This window comes from Astatotilapia calliptera, chromosome 18 (assembly GCF_900246225.1).
Source record: "Astatotilapia calliptera chromosome 18, fAstCal1.2, whole genome shotgun sequence".
Lineage (NCBI taxonomy): Eukaryota > Metazoa > Chordata > Actinopteri > Cichliformes > Cichlidae > Astatotilapia > Astatotilapia calliptera.
In genome coordinates, this window is record NC_039319.1 from 6,742,861 (window position 1) to 6,761,180 (window position 18,320).

The 18,320-nt window shown below is 42.1% G+C and overlaps 1 protein-coding gene across 11 annotated transcripts in view; it reads left to right on the forward strand.

The window, feature by feature from the left end:
* Positions 1-18,047, forward strand: part of pard3ab (par-3 family cell polarity regulator alpha, b) — a 244,451-nt gene extending 226,404 nt beyond the window's left edge. For 10 of the 11 annotated variants that reach the window (XM_026150928.1, XM_026150930.1, XM_026150937.1 and 7 more), the window contains 3 exons: positions 2,544-2,667; positions 9,419-9,561; positions 14,206-18,047. In XM_026150928.1, coding sequence (XP_026006713.1) covers positions 2,544-2,667; positions 9,419-9,561; positions 14,206-14,599 — 661 coding nt within the window. In that variant the 3' untranslated portion in view covers positions 14,600-18,047. Of the gene's footprint in view, positions 1-2,543; positions 2,668-9,418; positions 9,562-14,205 lie in introns of those variants that run through there. The other variant, XM_026150938.1, reaches the window with a different exon arrangement.
* The last annotated feature ends 273 nt before the right edge of the window (positions 18,048-18,320 follow it).

Genomic DNA, 18,320 nt, shown 5'->3' on the forward strand with positions numbered 1-18,320 from the left:
AACCACGTAATCGATATCTGTTACTTGCAGATTACAGATTTTTCTTGGTATTGTAATGTTAATGTCATCTCTCTGCCCGGTGATTGAACTGGATTTATCACTTGATTTAGACTTGATTAGATGGCGATTTGGCAGAGAAAAGGTCAACGGTAAACCTTTCCCCCCCCCCAAACATTTCTTCTTTTTAAGCATCTGTCAAAGTTACCACAGAGTTTACAGACTTCCTGACCCAAATTATAGCCAAGGATTTTAAAAAAGACACAAGTTTTGATTTTATTCTCAAAACTTCTTTTTGAGCAATCCCTCTGCTTGAACACGCCGCATTAGGGCATATTGTAGTAGCGTCGTCAAAGTCTGCCCACAGTGCAGACATTACATCTTCCCAAAGCTCCTTCCTTGCCAGGCTTAAGGCTGAGACAGACAGCTTTTCAGTAGGCACACCCGACCATGAAAGGCAGGGTGCATCTCAGCGTAAACAGCTTTGCTGGCAGCCCAGTCAGCAAGCCACAGTCCTCTTATTGAGTCCCAGAGACACTCCACTCCACAAAGCCTCACAGTGACCTTTCAGCCTCATACAGTAGTGCCAGATATTGAGTGAGTCTGTCCAGATGATGAAGCTCATCTCAGGCTAAATTTCAGCCTGCTGTTCTTCCTGGTCTCTGGGGTGTTTTGGCAGTACAGTTGTATTGTTGTGTTGCTCTTTCTTTGATTGATTTACAGCGTTTTGTCAAAGATTGGAGATCTTTGATCCCTTTATTTGAGTTCCTGTTTTCTTTAGTCTCTCGGGCAGGATTCTGTAATATCAGCTGATACGATTTTTTTATTACAAGGTTGAGCCTCGGAAGACTGAACAGCTTCCATCTGACAAACATTACATTTAAAAAAAACAAACATTTCTTTCTTTTGTTTTGGACAGGCATCTGTTTACATACATTAGATATGAGCCTTTCTGCTAAAGCTGGCATTGCATCCTTGACCCGTAGTCAAAAGGTCACACATCAGTTCAGCTGAGTTACAGAAAGGCCAAGCAGCTGTGTTACATGTCATGGAGATTAGCTGGATTGCATATGGCAGGTTCCTGGTCTTTAACAAGGCTGACCGCCTCTGGCTTTTCTATTGTGTGTCTGGAGTTGATAGCTGGCTAAGTTGGTGGTGCTGTTGTGTTTTAGGTTATGCCATTAGGGCTCGCTTTCTGGCTGTTTGTGATGGATGAAATGAATTACGCAGTAATTTTATGCTACATAGAGTCATACGTTGACCTAATAAAGACAAACTGCTATTCTAAGTCTATTCTAAATGTGCAGCTGCTCTGGGATTTCTTCTTCTTCCTTTTTTGCATATGCACAGCGTGCATTTTATGTTTTTTTAACTTTAGTTTAATCATAACCCTTACCAGTTGCAGTTTGGAATTTTTTATGCTGACCCTAACGCTCCCCGTCTTCAGTCAGGAGAAGATTTGAAAAAGCTGAAAAGGTTGCAGGCTGGACCTTTCGAGTTTGAGAGATAACAAAGTCCACAGGAATTTCCTGGCAAAAGTTGGAAAGTTGAAAAGTCAAGCTCAGAGTCACAGTCACCCGCTGCTCCTTCATGTAGAGTCCAACACTTCTATTCATTCACACTGTGTGAGAGGGAAAATGTGTTAATTACTTTCCTCTGTAGGAGGCCATGTGAATTTAACACTACCCCGTCGTTTCGTTTCTATTTAGGTCTATAGATTTCTCTCCGTTCTGTGTTCATGAGGACGCAAAAGCCTTTATGGTGAAATGCAGAAAAGTCAATGGAAATAAAATAGCTAAGTTTTAGGACTGATTTATGACGCATGGTCCAAACCGTTGGTGAAAGGGACTAACTTTCAAAATCTAAATTTCACACAATTTATATATATATATATATTAAAAAAAACTATGAGGAGAAATAAGGTCAGATAAACCTTTATTAGTCCCACACTTAGTCACACACTTCATGGTGTTATAGCTGAGCATTTCAGACTCTGTAATTCCTAATATAGTTGCAGTTGTAGAGTTATTATGAATGACCAGTGTGAGTGTATTTACTCGTTGTACCATGAGGAAGTTACACTGACAGCAGCGTTGTTTGATGTAAACAGGGCTGCGAAAGACAATAGCAGCGCAGTGGATGAATGATATAAGGCTGCGATGGGAAGGATGGGGTGGGGGCGTGGGGATGTTGGAGTACTACTCACCGTTCACCACTAGTCTTTGTTCAATGTTCTGAATAATACATCAGAAGCACATTAGTTTGATTCATATTGCTGTTGGCTCAGCTGTAAGCTCGCTCTTGGCTCCGGCCTCACTTTATCACATTTTTTACATTTTATCTGGGTTGAGTAAATCCGGGTGCTTTGCCAGTGTCAACAGTGCATTTGATCAATTCATGGACAAAACACGCTGGACTTTAAAGAACATCATCCTGCAGGCCATTTCTGCCTGCTGATGGAATCAGGTCACTTGTTAACAATGGACCTTTCACACTCATCCATCTCCCTCCACCCTCTCTCTTTTTTCTCCCTGCTCTCTCCCTAGTAACCGACTAACCCCCAGCAACCACGACCGGATACAGAGGCTGAGGCAAGAGTTTCAGCAGGCCCAGAATGTCCCGGACGACCCAGATGATCGCAGGAGGACGTACAGCTTCGAGCAGCCCTGGGTGAGTGTCTAAAATCACTGGGGCCTGTAACTAAAATCCGCTGCTGGGCCGAGAAGACGGCTAAACTGTAAGACTGTCCAGAAACGACCGCTATCTACCAGGCCGAGACTCAAGTGCTAGCCTGAGGAGAATGCTAACAGTGTTTGCACCTGTGGCTAATGGTGCTTACCGTCACTAACCCCACTACTAGCAGCCATGAACAAGACTGATGGTCCTCTACACTTGAGGATTACCATTAACCTCCATTAGCCTTCATGGCTAATTGTGCTAATGCTAACACCGTCTGCATGCGGGAGTCTTCACACCTCCTGACACAACCATCACTAACCCCACCCACCTGTCACGACCTGCTGTACTGATCCATCGTCTTCATTTTCTGTGTGTCAGTCATCCACATGGACCCGCCCACCACCTCATGGATTTGGGTCATTTCCAATTTGTTTCTCTGTATAGGGGGTCACCTGTTTTTTGACGTGTGCCTTCTTACAGTTTCAAGTGAGAGCTATGTGCTTTTTAACGGACATTGCTTTAAATCAAAGTTGCATTAGCTGAGGAGAAAGATAACGAGTGCATTCTGAAGCAACAAGGGGTAATTATAAGCGAACAAAATCTGAATGCCTTCAAAGTTTTTTGAGCTGATGCAATCACTTGTCATATTTTTAGTATTTATTTTAGTCCTTCTTGCTTCCTGGCACTGCACCTCAAGTGTACTTGGTTTTACATGAACTCTAGTAGAAAACTCTGGTTAAATGAACAGCCAGCCGTATCAGATTTTAAACCTTACACATCATTTTTATTCCTTTTTTTGTAATTGGTAGAGTGTGTGTTATAAATGAAATGTCTTCACATACTTGCGCTGAGTGCGGGACAACACACATTTTTTGTTTTAACACACAGTCCCTCCCAACTTATTCTAATATATATAACACAATACATATAATTTTAAATAGTGTGTTATGGTGGTAGGTAGCACAAATGTGGGTTGTCCCATACCAGACAGTGTGTTGTCCATAAGGAATAACATTGAGCGCCCTTGTTAGCGTTTTCCCTCTACAAGGTGTTTTCGCACAAATGTTTTTGTATATTTCTGTATGAACTTTTTTTGTTTTTTAATTGTTGGTGTATAAACTAGAAATTCCCACTGTAACTTTGCTCAGTCTTTTGATGTGCAATGGGAAAATTTTACCCTTGTGACTTATAATTGAAATGAATTGATAAAGTGAGAGCTCATGAACCATATCCTCTGTGTTCTGGCTCTTTCTTTTCTAACTAATAAGCCCAACAAATGTGTGCAGCAGTGTTTTGCATTTGGCAGTATTAACCAGTGTCCTGCGTGTAAATGGGGTAGATGGACTGGTGCACATTCCAACCAGCTTTGTACAGGAAAAGCAGCAGCGTGTGGGAAAGAAGAGCGTAGGTCATCTCTCCTTTTGTCTGAAAAGCTACTGAGCGTGCTCTCGTTTAAAGAGCCGTTGCAGCATTTTTTCTTATATTAGTTGCAATGTACTTTCTATTGCCATCGAAATCATGGAAAGTAGTGTTAGTTACCCATAAAAATTAGATATTCCATCAGCTACAATGTTTTGTTCTTTTTTTTTTTTTTATCCGATAAATTGGTGCATGAAAAAAATCTTTGTGTCAAGTGTATTATTATTAAAGCTTAATTAGTCTGGAAATAAACCTGACAAGCACAGATTTCTCCCAGCAATCCTTTTCAGTTCCACAGCCTGTTAAATCCCTTTTACTTTGTCAGACTGTAGCCCACACTCAGGGTTTCTATAGTAATTGCATGTTATTAGACTCATGCTCTGGCCATACTTGTGGGCCATATGGAAAACAGGAGAATGTTTCTTTGAAATTCAATTACCTCTGCCGTGCATTTATTACGTTTTCTTGCTTCATCCGAGTGATGTGCTGCAAACCTCAAGGAGCCACCGTCCTTTTTGTTAATTCACCTACATCTGCCCCACTTAGTCTTTGCCAGAACAGTGAGATGGTGCCATTTGCTACTGCTCTTTTTTTCTTTTTTTATAGTAGAAAATTGTAATGCTGTATGATGCAAATGAAAATAGAGTTGCCTTTGTTCACCATATGTAGATTTATAGGGGCAGCAGTGGTTTTCGGTGCTGGAATAACTAATAGAGTAGATTTATTGAATTAATGGACAAAAACTTGGCTCAGTGTTTTAACATTTTCAAGCAAACTTGCCAAATATAAATCGTGAGAATCTGGCTTTTAACCATTGCAAATTTCAAATTTGTGCCGTACTATCCACCCCCTAAAAAAGAAGACTATACTTTTGGTTATTTCATGAAACAACCAAAAGTAATCTACAAATTAATGCAAAATAGAGAGATTAGTTGGTGTTCGAATGATCATGAGTTCCAGTTATCTCTCTTCTTTAAACTGGGAGTTATTGACCACAGTGTCACACCATACTGATACGACTGATATCTGCAGCTGTCTTTCTCATCCACCCAATTATACATTTTCTAAATATGGATGACTAAATAAATAAACAGTTATTTCTTAGCCATCCATATGTAGCCACATGCGTTGGGTCAATATATCCGTTCTTTGTGATGGGCCCCCTCTCCTCCTTTTTCTCCATAGTTTGGGGAGCAGGAGAGGATTGTGGGTAGAACGGTCTAATTCCATCAACGATGACTGATGCTCACCCTCTCGGCAGCACCGCGCCGAGCTTTATTGCACTCATTTATACCACTACGGGAACTGAGGAGTTCATTCAGTTGATGTTGGGGGTTTAGAAATGGTACGATATTGCCTTTTGTATTTTACTGTAACATTTTAATGCTGCTATTATCTGGCCTCCTTCGGGGTATTTTCCACTCCCCTCTGCAATCACTGTGTTTAGGAATGAGAAAACATTCCCAAGAATATTCAGCACTCCCTGAAGGGATTTTTCTTTTTTCTCAAGTGGGGGGAAAAATGTTAAGCCTGAACTTCTCCTATGAGCATTTTAAATTCACATGTGGAATACGGGCTTTATAGGCACTCACTCCTCCTTTATTGTCAGCCGAACCACAATCCAGCGCCACTCGGTGCCAGAGATGATTGCCCCGGCTTCATTTGGTATAAAGGCGAGCCTCGTTAGCACTCTTAATCGTTTTATGGCCTTCCCACCAACTGATGTCCACACTGCTCCCACCAGGCTCTCAATACGTTGCACAGCCATAAAAGTAATTAGATTGGCTTTGTGTTGCAACTAATCTGCACACAGTTATTGCACCCACACAGCTAATGAGCATTGCAGGAAGAGGGGTTGTGGTACAAGTGTGGGCTGAACCTCGAGGTGAAACTTGAGGTTTCTGAGAGTCTGTATGCATTCTTGTGTGTATGCCTTTGTGAGGTCCAGTATGATCTGCACTGCCCTTGCATATTTTAACAATGTTTGGGTTATGGTTACGATCAGGTTAAGGATATGAATTAGGCTTGTAGTTGCAATAAAGGGGATTAAGGTTAAAAGCTAATTATACTCCAAATGAAGCGTTTATCAGATTGTGAATGGCTAAAAAGGTACAACCTTTCCAACTTCTGAATTAGTGGAGGAAATATCTGCTAATCGGGTGTGTGCACTTTCCTAGGCAAATTAGCATTGACCAACACGCAAAAATATGCAAGATTTGAGCTTCTATCACAAGTTTGCAACTGCTACGTCTCTTTTGGTGAGTGCTTTTAAGGAGACGGTGTATCATAATGTGTGCCATTATCCCTGTTTGAACTGCAGCAGCCTAGGACATATATCTCTCCAAGAAAAAATGGAGAGGAATTGCAAGGCCATAATGTCAGGGTTATTTCTTCCCCCTGCCTGTAAGTATCGCTACTAGGGAACAGATATTGATACTTGTCTTTGTAGGCATGCTGGGGCAACGAATAATATGAAGGCATTTGTTTCAATATAGTCAACCTATTTGGGCTAAGAAATTCTCACAGTTGAGCAGTAAAAATGTGTACGTGCATATCTGAATCACGCCGTTGTATGCAGTCATGAACTATTTGCTACCACAAAATTGAAATTTATCTCATCTGTCTGTGTCTGAGTGCACATACCTACCACAGCCCGATAACAGGAACGCAGGAGGTGTTCGTGTATGGGGAGGACTGTCACGATGTCAGGTGTTGTCTTTTTCATTAACACCCACTAACATCCATCACATCTCATTGTGTAACCCTTCTGAGTCTCCAGCATGGCTCCCCCCTCCTCTCTCACATCACCTTCCCTCCCTGTCTGTCTGTGTGACTCACCTTCATTTTGACCTGAGAAGAGACGAGCTCAGGGTGTGTCTGCCCCACTAACTGCTGGTAAGTGTCTGCGGTTTGGGCTTGGGCGGGCGGAGGGGTGCGACGGGGAGATTTTGTGAGGGTATCTTGTGTCAGGGATGGCTGCTAGTTTTATTGGGCTACTGTGAGGAAACTCGAACTCCAAGTTGTGGTGATTTTCATGCTTTGAATTTGTACCGAGGGATCGTGTGTTCTTTTCTCTATTTTAAGTCAAGATGTCCGTGCAAATATAACTCGGTGGCAGTTTAGTTTTCAGAACAAAACGCCATTTTCATAAAAATATGTATTGATGTGTGATATTATACAGGCAATGTGGTGTTTTCGCCACACTAATTTATGAGAGGCCTATCAAGAAAACTAAAAAAAAATCTTTCGTTGTTTCTTTAAGGATTTTGCATATTAACAGCATGAAATTCACCACAATTTTGTAGCCTAGCCACAGCTGTATATACATGTGCCATATATGTGTATTTGATGTGTATAGTTTGAGTTTCCAGTGATTATCAGTTCACATAAAAAACAAAATTCTTCTACTCACTTTACATGTTGGCATGTTAGAGTCTTTCTTGCATTCCTTGAGGCTCTTCAGCCCCATAAATATTTAACGGGACACAAAAAAGTCATCAGTATTTATTTAACACTGGGAGCGTAAAACTCCCACAAGTCCCAGAGTCATATTAGCTTTTATGAGTACAAGCAGTGCTCTGATCAACACATCGTTACTGACAATTTTGCTTTGTTGCAAGGACATTTCCAGCAGCACTTATGCTCATGTTAGAGCCACAAAGGGTGATACAGAAGGTGGTGAGACATTTTAGCTCTTATTTATATTTCAAAACACTTTGATACAGGTTGATTGTGTCAATAACTAATCTGAGAAGAAACAGTTCTGTTACTTATGACACATTTGCAGTTAGACAGTGTCCTGCACTGTGATCAGCAGAATATCTCTGAATTCTGTAAGTTTGTTTGTTTTTTTTTTTTTACCAAATTTTAAAATCTGTGGATTATGTAATTATAGTACATAAACAAAATGTCTTTATTAGTTACAATATGGTGCAAAAGTCTCAAGCCACCACTCATTTCTTTATATTTTGCTAGCAAATGGGCAGCAGTCAGTAATTAAATGAAATGTGTACAATCACAAATTGAAATGTAGTATTGAAGGCAAACATAGAGTTGGTACAATTGTAGCAAGCTTGAAAGTCGATATTTGGCATGATATCCTAATTTCTTTGAATAGTCTTCAGGAATAGTTTTCCAGGCTTCTTGGAGGACCTGCGAAGCTTTTTCTTGGATGTTGGCTGCCTTTGGTTCTTTTCTCAGTCGAGATGATCCGCACAGCTTCAGTTATGGGAAGGCCAATCCATGACTGGTGTTTGGCATCAGTGACATTCTGAATCAGAGACTTTCTAGATCAGGGGTGGGGGGACTCCAGATCTACAGGTTTTAGATGTATCCTTGAGCCAACACAGCTGATTTAAATTGCTAAATTACCTCCTCAGCATGTCTTGAAGTTCTCCTGAGGCCTGGTAATGAACTAATCATTTGATTCAGGTGTGCTGACCCAGGGTGGCATCTAAAACCTGCAGGACACCGGCCCTCGAGGCTTGGAGTTTCCAACCCCTCTTCTAGATGGTACTGCATGGTGGATCAAAATCGCCAACACTACTGGCTGAAATGCAGCTCCAAACTGTGACGGAGGCTCCAGTGTATTTTACACTCAGACACTGTTCAGCCTCTCCTGACCTCCTCCATAAGATTGTCAGTCCAGTTCTTGTATAATTTGGCATACCTCAGCCTTTCTCCCCATTTTCCTTCCTTAAGAATGGCTTCTTGACAGCCACCCTTCCACTGAGACTATTTCTGATGAGGCTTCAGTGAACAGTAGATGGATGAAGGGCCAGGATGCATCTATCAGGTCCTGTGTCAGGTCTTTGCTGGATCTCTCCCCCGCCCCATTTTCTTAAGGACGTGACTTTCAGATACTGCTCATCTACTCTAGGTAGTGTTTTAGACTTACTCCTTCTTCTTTTGTCCTCTACTTATCAGTTTCCTCAATTATTTTCAAGAACACACTCCACACAGTGAAATAGTGTCATCTTTAGCAGTTTTTTACACATTCAGCTAAAGAATTTAATCGGCTTTGCTAAATTGTCTGTTATGTGTAGACAAAACACCGGCCCATCCCTCGAGTTGGGTGCCTTTTTAAGGTGCTTGAATGATTGATAGATAAGTATTGAGTGACTTCAGATACAAGGACTGGATTGAAAATGAGGGAAAAGCAGCCAAAGTCCAGAGAAAGACTTTGAAAGACCTTCAGAAAGCCGGAAGAACCATTGGCTCAAGACCAGATGTGGGCGTTTGTACATATAATCAGATGTCTCTGATTATATGCGCGGTGATTGTGTTCTGAGCTCTAACTGAGCTGCCGCTCTCATGTTTTCAGTCAAACACCAGCAGCAACGGTCCAGGCGGGTACAGCCAGCCAGGCCGTCACTCGGTGTCGGTCGAGGTGCAGATGCAAAGACAGAGGCAGGAGGAGAGAGACTCGTTCACCCAGGCGCAGCGACAGTACAGCTCCCTGCCACGGTAAGACTGACAGATGTAGAACTTGACACGATTGTGTTTGATGTTTATTTCTGTTCAACGATCGATATGTACCAAGAGATTTTCGTGCGTCTGTCTAATATGAAAAGTGTCCTGGAGTTTGCGACTGTTTGATCTGTAATCCGGTGTAATGGATCTCGAGCAGTGACACATGTGTGGTTTAACGTGTGCGCGTTCGTGTACGCGCCTGTCTGATTACGTCTGATTCATCGTAATGGCCCAGTGACAGTAGTGAAGGCAGATTAAATTTATATATACATATATAAACCATCTGAGTAAGAAAAAGGGTCGTAGCTGGTCAGCTTCAGACCACAAAGCTGCACACACACACTCTCAGTGTCAGGATGGACAGATCATATTACCCTCTTCCAAAGATATGACATGATTGCTTTCCTCTCCCTTAATTTAATTCCCTTTGATCTGCATGAGATGCGCGACTCTTGTTCCAGGAAGTGTGCTGGGGTGTGGGTGGTTTTTTTTTTCCTCTATTCGTTTTTTTTTCTCTAAATTTGAGAAGTTTTGGTTATTGCTTTAATGCTTTTGGTGTGAGTTAAGGGTTGAGTTTGGTGAAATGTTTAGCTCCAGGGTTGACATTTCCAGCATCCCTGAACAGATTACATATATTTACATATTTGTATCATATGTAGAGTAAGAATGAGCCCCTCTAAAAACGCTAAAGCGCTTGGAAAGTCAGGAAATGATCGTTTCTCTTCCTCAGTGTTGTTTTTAAAAAAGAAAAAAAAACTATGTTAAGTGATAATGACACCTCGTAATGAGATTATAATCATAGATTTGATGTTCATTTAAAATCATAGCAGTACCCTATTATGGATATTTTTTTAATTCTTCACTTTAAGCATGAAAAGTCCAGAAGGAAAACATTGTTCACAGCTACTGTCGCCTTTCCCGAAGCCATCTGTGTAATTTCTCCTTCAAACTCATTTTAAGGCCAACTATGTTTAAGCAGACACATCCTGGTGTGTGTCGCCTCGCACTTACCATACATATACAACATTTAATACATTATCTTCTCTTACTTCACCGTAGTACTCTAATCCACTGTTATCAACATAAATCCCTTCCTTGATAAATATTGCAGGCAGCTTTGCTGAAAGATTAATGAACTACCGTCGCGCTCCAGCGGTCAGAGGCAACATCCTGTGGCCGCATACCCTCACTTTTACACTAATTCCATTAATAAACTGCTCTGTTTGGATAAACACGGCTGCAGTTTCTCCAGAACACTAAGTATTGTTTGACTGAGAAGCATAACATCCTTTGGAGTCAGAGGCTTTACATTTTCCATTTGGAAGGTCACGGCTCTGATGAGCGTCAAGTGGATGAGCATAGCTTTTTATTTATTTTTTAATAACAGTATCATTCCATAAAAACAGCGTTTATTCTCGGCAAAGGCCAGATCTCTTCTGGATGAGACCCTTTCCTAAACAAGGAGGCATGAATGAAAATAAACAGCCACCACTGGAAATAATGATGTGCAATGGGATCTTTATCACAGATCAGCACCGTTGATCTGTGAGCCAAAGTAATGCCATTTTGCAACGCCAAAGGCTGGCTGCAACAGCTGGCATGTGGTTTTACTTGTGCGTGCATGCGTGGGTGTCGCAACCACATGTCATGACACCCCTGCCCCATCTCCCCTTTCCTCTGTCAGTCTCACTCTGTCACCTTTTCCCGCTTTCTTTCTTCATGCTCCACTGTGTGCATGAGTGGAATACAGAACGGTATACATCTTTCTGTATTTACCACACATGTACACGCTCCCTCTTGGCACAGCATAAAACTGAGGCGGTGATCTGGTTTGCATTTCTCAGCAGGGAGGCAGACCGGCTTTGGCCTCTTTGTCAACAATATGAAATGAAATCAGATCCCGGGGACGCCTGTCTCTGAAAATTGGAAGCGCTCAGGCGTGTGCAAGAATAAACCTGGGCTATATACTCCTATCTTGCCGATCGAGGAGCGTATCCATTCCCAATCGCATTCAATCCCCGTTGAATAAAAACAAAAGGTCTTTTTTGTTCTCATTAAGGATTTTTTCCCCTCCTCTTCCTACTGAAATCCAAACACAGGAATAATACGATTTCTTCACAGCTGGCTGATAAACCTGCTAATTATGCATGGCTCACAGTCAAATGCCCATTGATGTTTTTGTGTGTCGCCGTCTTCTATGTCTCTTGCTCCCGTTTTGCCCTCGGGATAAACGGGTGGAGCTGTTAGAATACTCATGCATATCGTATAGGCTCACAAACACACACAAAGACAAGGCTGCCACAAAGAGGCTAGCCAAGCAGAAATGAGAGGTGATGTCACACATCTGGACCCCCCCACCCCCCTCTGTCTGTCTATCTTTCTTGTAAAGGCCAGGGCAGTCCCCCAGAATCACGACAACCAACTGCGCCTTTAAGACTGTAGTGTCAGGTGTTGCATATCAGCCCGTATGAATCCATAGGGGACAAGATGGTCATTTTTCTAGCTGCAAAAGGTCTGCTATTTGTGTCTGTCAGATCCAATGCTCTGCTATTACTGTCTGTCAGATCCAATGGCTGTTTCAGTCCGTCTCAACGTGGGCCCATTGTGCTAGAAGGAGACTCTGACATGGTTAGGTATCCCTGTATGTTGTCGCTGTGGGTTGATAGTTGCCCAGAGGCAGTTTGTGAGGCTCTAATGGTGCCTCATTTTCATTGAATATGATGTTTTGGCTCCTGTGCTACTGACGTTTTTGTTTTTTTTTTCTCAACAACAGAAAAAATAACCAAACACTAGTGCTTTGCCTGGAGGTAACAGGTTCGGTTGTTAATAAACCCAAAATTAGTTTTTGTGAGAGAATATTTGTTCATTTTACCTCAAATACATAGTCAAATTATTCAATTTCAGGTGTGTCAGTAATTATTACATCAGTTTAAAAAATAAATAATCTGTTCCATCATGTCAGTTCAGTCAAGTTAATTTACTGGTTGTAATACAACCATGTCAGTTGATGGTTGGAAGGGCACCGACGGAAGTAAAATGTGGCAAAGCCCCTTCTTGATTTTTAAAGAAACCCATCCAGGATCCACACTAAAATATTCCTTTGCTTATGTAAGCGGACAGACAAATGGCCCAAAACAGATAAATCCACCTTAAATTTCACCTTAATAAGAGTTTTCTGTGCTGATCTCCATGGCAACATTACAGCTTATGTTTGCATCGCCTATGTGAAGGTAAAATCTTTCTCTAAATTCTGTCAGTTGAAAACCTCGTGACGAGGGATGGGTATTGATAAGATTTTCACGATTCCGATTCCATTTTCGATTCTGTTTAACGATTCGATTCTTTATCGATTCTTTTTAAAAAAGGAGAACACTAAGGTCGATTAGCTTAGAACTTTGTTTTATATCTTCTCTTTGAACAAGATGAAAGGAGACGCTACCGGTAGACTGCAGCGAGAATCTGAGCCAGCCAGACTCTGTCTGTCTGTCTCTCTCATCATGGTCACCTAAATGCACAGTAATGGCAGGTTTTGTAATAAGGCAGATCGCGCTAACATAATATGCACTGTTAGTTGATTATTTACCTGCGGCATTAACGGGAGAGGACGTGCAAACGTTACCGCTGCTGCTGGGTTGAGATTCACGAGTCCGGAGCGGAATTAAAAACACGACATTCATTTAAGGTCATTGCGTGTTTTGTGAGCTTTTGCATATTCGTAGTGTTTCCTCCCTTAAATGAAATATCTACTTTGCAAGTATTGCAAGTTGCTCTGTTGTCATCCGTTCTCGTAAAGTATAACCAAACTTTTGAGCGTTTGAGCCACTGTGTTTCCTGCCAGGTAAATGACGCTCCACGACGTGGTGACGTCATTCGGGGCAACTGGAATCGATAAGGGAATCGTTTGCAAAAATGGCAAACGATTCCAAGGAATTGAAACAGTGGGAACCGGTTCTCAACAAGAACCAGTTTTCGATACCCATCCCTACCCGTGGCATAATTTCGAGTCATTGTACAAAAAATATCTCACCTAACGCTCGTAGATTTTTCCAGAGCTTTAAACGTCGCTTTTTAGTCCCTCTGAAGAAGAACCAGAGAGGAAAAGCTTAAAAAAAAAAGCTGACTTTGACATAAGACTGGTGATATTTTACACTCAGCTTCAAAAGTGCTTCCCTTTCTATGTTATCAAACCTACACTATGAATTGCAGCATTTGCTACAACTGATGAAGTCAGTTTATAGGCAAATATATTCAGAAAATAACCACATGTGGCATGATCCCTAAAAACAGATTGTGCATATGAATATCTTGACTCTATAGACAAGAAAGCTTTGACTGAAGAGGCGAGGAGGCTTTGTGTACTTGCAGGTAAACGGTTCTTGAACAAAATAGTGCACGTGCCAAAAATGAAATCTCTATCAAAACTGTCAGCTATCATCCTAGGACAATGTAACAGGAAGTCACAGCCAGGATATCCAAAGGCAAGGACTGGAAACTGATAGGTTTCCAGATTGCTGATGGTGTGATTAACTAAATACGGAGTGAAAATGAGGTGATAAAAACAACCTAGAGTTAATTATTTATGAATATGTCAAAAGCGGTTTCACATTTACCCTTGCTGTATTTTTCTTTCTACTTCAGGCAACCCAGGAAGAACCCTAGCACCATCTCCCAAGACTCTTGGGATAAGGCATACCCACCTGGTGAAGGGTTCCAGACTGCTAAGGACAACCCCAGGTACTCCAGCTACCAGGGCTCCAGGAACGGCTATCCAGGTGGAGGCGGTGTCAATGCCAGAGTCCTTCTGGAGGCCCAGGAGCTCTTGAGGCAGGAGCAGAGACGCAGAGAGCAAGAAGCCAAAGGGAAATTAATGCAGGAAAGTGCTGGCAACAGCAGCTATGAGGGGTACACGGCACATCTGAAAGACCCCGCCTCTCCTAAAGGGCCGTACCGACACGACGTGCCACCTTCGCCTTCACAGTTAGCGAGGCTTAATAGATTGGGTTCTGAGAAAGGAAGACTTTTTTATTCTTGAAGAGCATCATTGGACTGGTTGATGAAGAGCCAAACGAAACGATTAGAGCCAAGGGGATTGTTTTGAAGAAAGAAAAATAGACACTATGAATCTTGACAGGGGACAACCTAGAGGTCTTATAGTTTAGCAGTTAGCTTATAGGTAAACAGTTGTGAAGTGTACTCGGTATGTGGGTGTTTGTGTTCAGTCCTCCGCTGTGAGGATGACCTATACTAGTCAGTCATTCACCCTCCTACAAACAGTGCCTTCTCTGCATTCACGGACACGAAGCTTGTTCGCAGTCGTCCAGGACTCTGATTCATCGAGATCTGGCATCGTCGTGTACTGACAATCAAATGGGCAGACAGGCAAGTGAGTGGGCGCTTTTTTGAGCCCACGGGGAGGCGCAAGTTTCTGTGTGGGTTTTGTATGTGGGCATGTGACAAGGTACATGTTTCACTATCAAGAATGTGTCCCGCGGATGACTCTGCCCACCTGTCACGTTCAGCCCCGACAGATGCTGCCGGTGTTTATCAGCATTCTGTTTTCTCTACTTTTAGTCTTCTCTCCACAGCAACACAACTCGCACAGTACTCCACAGGGAGCACAGAAAACAAGGCAAAGTGTGTGAAAGAAAGCGGGGCGCATTGTGTGTGTTATTAATAAAAAAGACCCCCTCATAAATGATTCATATTTTGTGTTATCTCCATGGAGGAGGCTCAGGCAGAGAGGGTAGACAGCTCTGATCCTCTGCCTGGCTGCTCTGCTTGGCTCTGGGCTTGACTTGCCGGCCCGCCCGCCTGTCTGTCTGGAGCCCTCATCCTCTCTGCGTTGTTCTCGTCTTCTCTCTGTTCATTACGCTCCTATTTTCTTTTTCTACCTCAACACCCCTACCTTTATCCTCTGCTCCCCTGCTCTCCCTTCTTTGCACATCTCACACCTTCGCTTCCCCTTACTCTTCCTCCTGCTACACGGTGCCACCCTCCTCCTCCTCGTCTCCCGAGTCAGGCTCTGCACTGAATTTTTCATCACAAGCCACCTGCTGCCTGCCAGAGCCAAAGAACGCTGCCACCGGAGGCATCGACAGAGGGCCCGGCTTCTGACATAAAGAGTGGAATAAAAGCCAAAAAAAAAAGACACAGAATAAAGATGGGAAGAGAGACAACGAGCCTCCGAGTGTGAGATTAGCTGGAGCTTTTTCCCAGTTTTAACAAAAGGCAAAACTGTCCTTGGGAGTTAATTGCTTTCAATTGCTATAATTGCTTTTTGTATTTTTTTTTTTGCAGTTGTTAGCATTTAGTCGGCCCCATTCTCCATAATAATTTAAAAAGAGGGAACAGGTAAACAGGCTCTCATACTTTAAAAAAAGCATCAGTCAATAGATAATCTGAATGCCAAAAGTTTTTACAGGGCAGAACAAAATAACAACAGATTATTTACTGGCTCACATTTTGCAGTGTCTAGCTCTGAGTTTGCTTTTGCTGCCATAAGTCGATGAAATAGGACTTTTCTCTTGACAATAGCAGAACGAAAGAAGCCGTTCTTTCCAAACAAACGTTTCGAACATTTTTAACTCCCTTTTAACCCTCCTGAAATGTTTCCCTTAATATGGCAGTTGGGCTTAGTGGGTTATGCTAACTTTGTGTTTACCACCTCTTTCTCTGTGCAGCTGGTACAAATATGGAATCTTTCCACAGGCTCACAAGTAAACAAACAGGCTTTCATTAATCATTACGCAAGGTGAGAGGGTCATCTGGCCGTTCGCCCTGCATGGAGTTCCCATGGAAGTGGCTTTTCCGAGCAGCAGGGGTTTTGTGTGACACAGGTGAAGATTCCACAGCAATCTTCAGGCTGGAATAATGCTAACGCACACTAGTCACAATGGCGCTTCAGTTTATTTTGCTTGCTGTCGAACTGTCTATTGTTAGCCAACTATTTACATTTGATTTATTCAAATGTCTTCCTCCCCTTTTCTACCAATGGCTCCGCTTAAAATTGAAGGAAGATTGTTATGAAAATGAAAAGGTTGCACACAGATTTACGTCAGACCTCCTGGCAAACCCACTGATTCTGTTCAAACTGAACTGGTTTCATAGGTTTTTGCTGTGACAGCCTTGAGAAGGACTTTTTTCTCTATTTTGTTGTTGTTGTTGTTGTTGTTGTTCTCCATTTTATGAGGAAACAGAACTTAAAAAAAACAAACCAGAACAAATTAAACAAGAAATATCTGCAAGACTAGATAAAATTTCCATTCTGGCCCAACTCTGCAGCTGCTGATTGAAAACTTTTCGTGAGGCACTAATCACTGAAGCCAGCTGTTGTAGGTGTACTGGGAAAAAACGCTTGGGCATCGATGACACATATTTAAAATAAATAAATAAATACTGCCACCAGCCCACTATTATAATTGCTGCCGTAGGTGGCAACCTCTTACTCTGTGCTCGTCTTTCTTTGACAGCGATAATGTTTGTGACGTGATTGTGTCTGCCTCCGAGCTAACAAATGAAACGGGGCAGAGGTCAAATTTTAAACAAAAGGGAAATACAGAAAAAGCTACAGAGAACAAACGGGCAGTGCATAATCACCCTTCACTCCCACACCATCTCCATATGCAGAGGGAAGCTGCATGATAAACATGATCTCCTGCTGGTTAATGAAGACCCTTGCTGGGATAGATGCAGGCTTGGTAAGGGTAATGAATGAGATGAAGTAAAATTGAACCTGTAGTGGCATCGTTCCAGGTTTAAACTTAGCAATATTGTTCAGCGCACATACTTATGTGTGCATGGGTGCAATGATAGAAACAGATTTTTGGGGAGGGGGGGCCGTCTTCCCAGTTTGAAGGTTTTTAAACCCACCTGAGAATGAAGCCGATGAAAAACGTACCAAAAAAATGACACAAGCTGTGCAGATGAGAGTAGAAGCATTCTCCATTGCGCACATTATTTTAGCGAAGTGTTTGGTTCCTGCTGTGAACACAAATTGCAGACCAGCATATTTAGAAGGATACAGTGGATTTAGCTGCTCAGCTGTACCTGTTATATCAATAAGTGCCTGAGATAATATCACAAAATGTTACACAAAGAAGGTTATGATGTGATTTTTTTTTTTCTGTCAGTGACACTGCAGCACACAAATTGCAGTGGATTTTGTGTTTTTGTTTTTTTTAATCCATCTTAAGGGTACACTTTCCTGAACGTTTCTCTTTTAATATTTGTAAGAGCCAACACTTGCGGACAGTTATCATTGTATTTGTACTCTGTTTGATATGCCTTCAAACATACTGCAGCAGGATGTGTTTTAAAGTATCTCAAAACAAATGGAAGTTATTAGATGCTGATGTGCAATTGTTGTGTTTGTTGTTGTTGGGGTTTTTTTTCAGAAAACTTTTACATGATCTATTAAGAAATGTATGCAGCCACTTCTTCCTGTACATATCAAATTTAGAATAAAACAGAAGGCTGTTCCATCCTGTTTCCAACCTCGCCTTGCCTCTGTCTCGCTCCCCCTCCCCAGCTTTTCTTCCCAGCCCCGACTCTGAACCCTGATCAGACGTGTCGCCAATTAACCACGAGGGACTCTGCAGTCAGATGTCAAACCTGTCAGGGCTGCTTGCTGATGTCTTTTTCAGAAAGACAAACTGAGAGAGTTTGATGGATAAAGAGGAGATAACATGATGAAATCATTAATTCCCGTGGGGGGAAATGGTGTAGCAGTTGATGTACAAACATAACTGAAACAA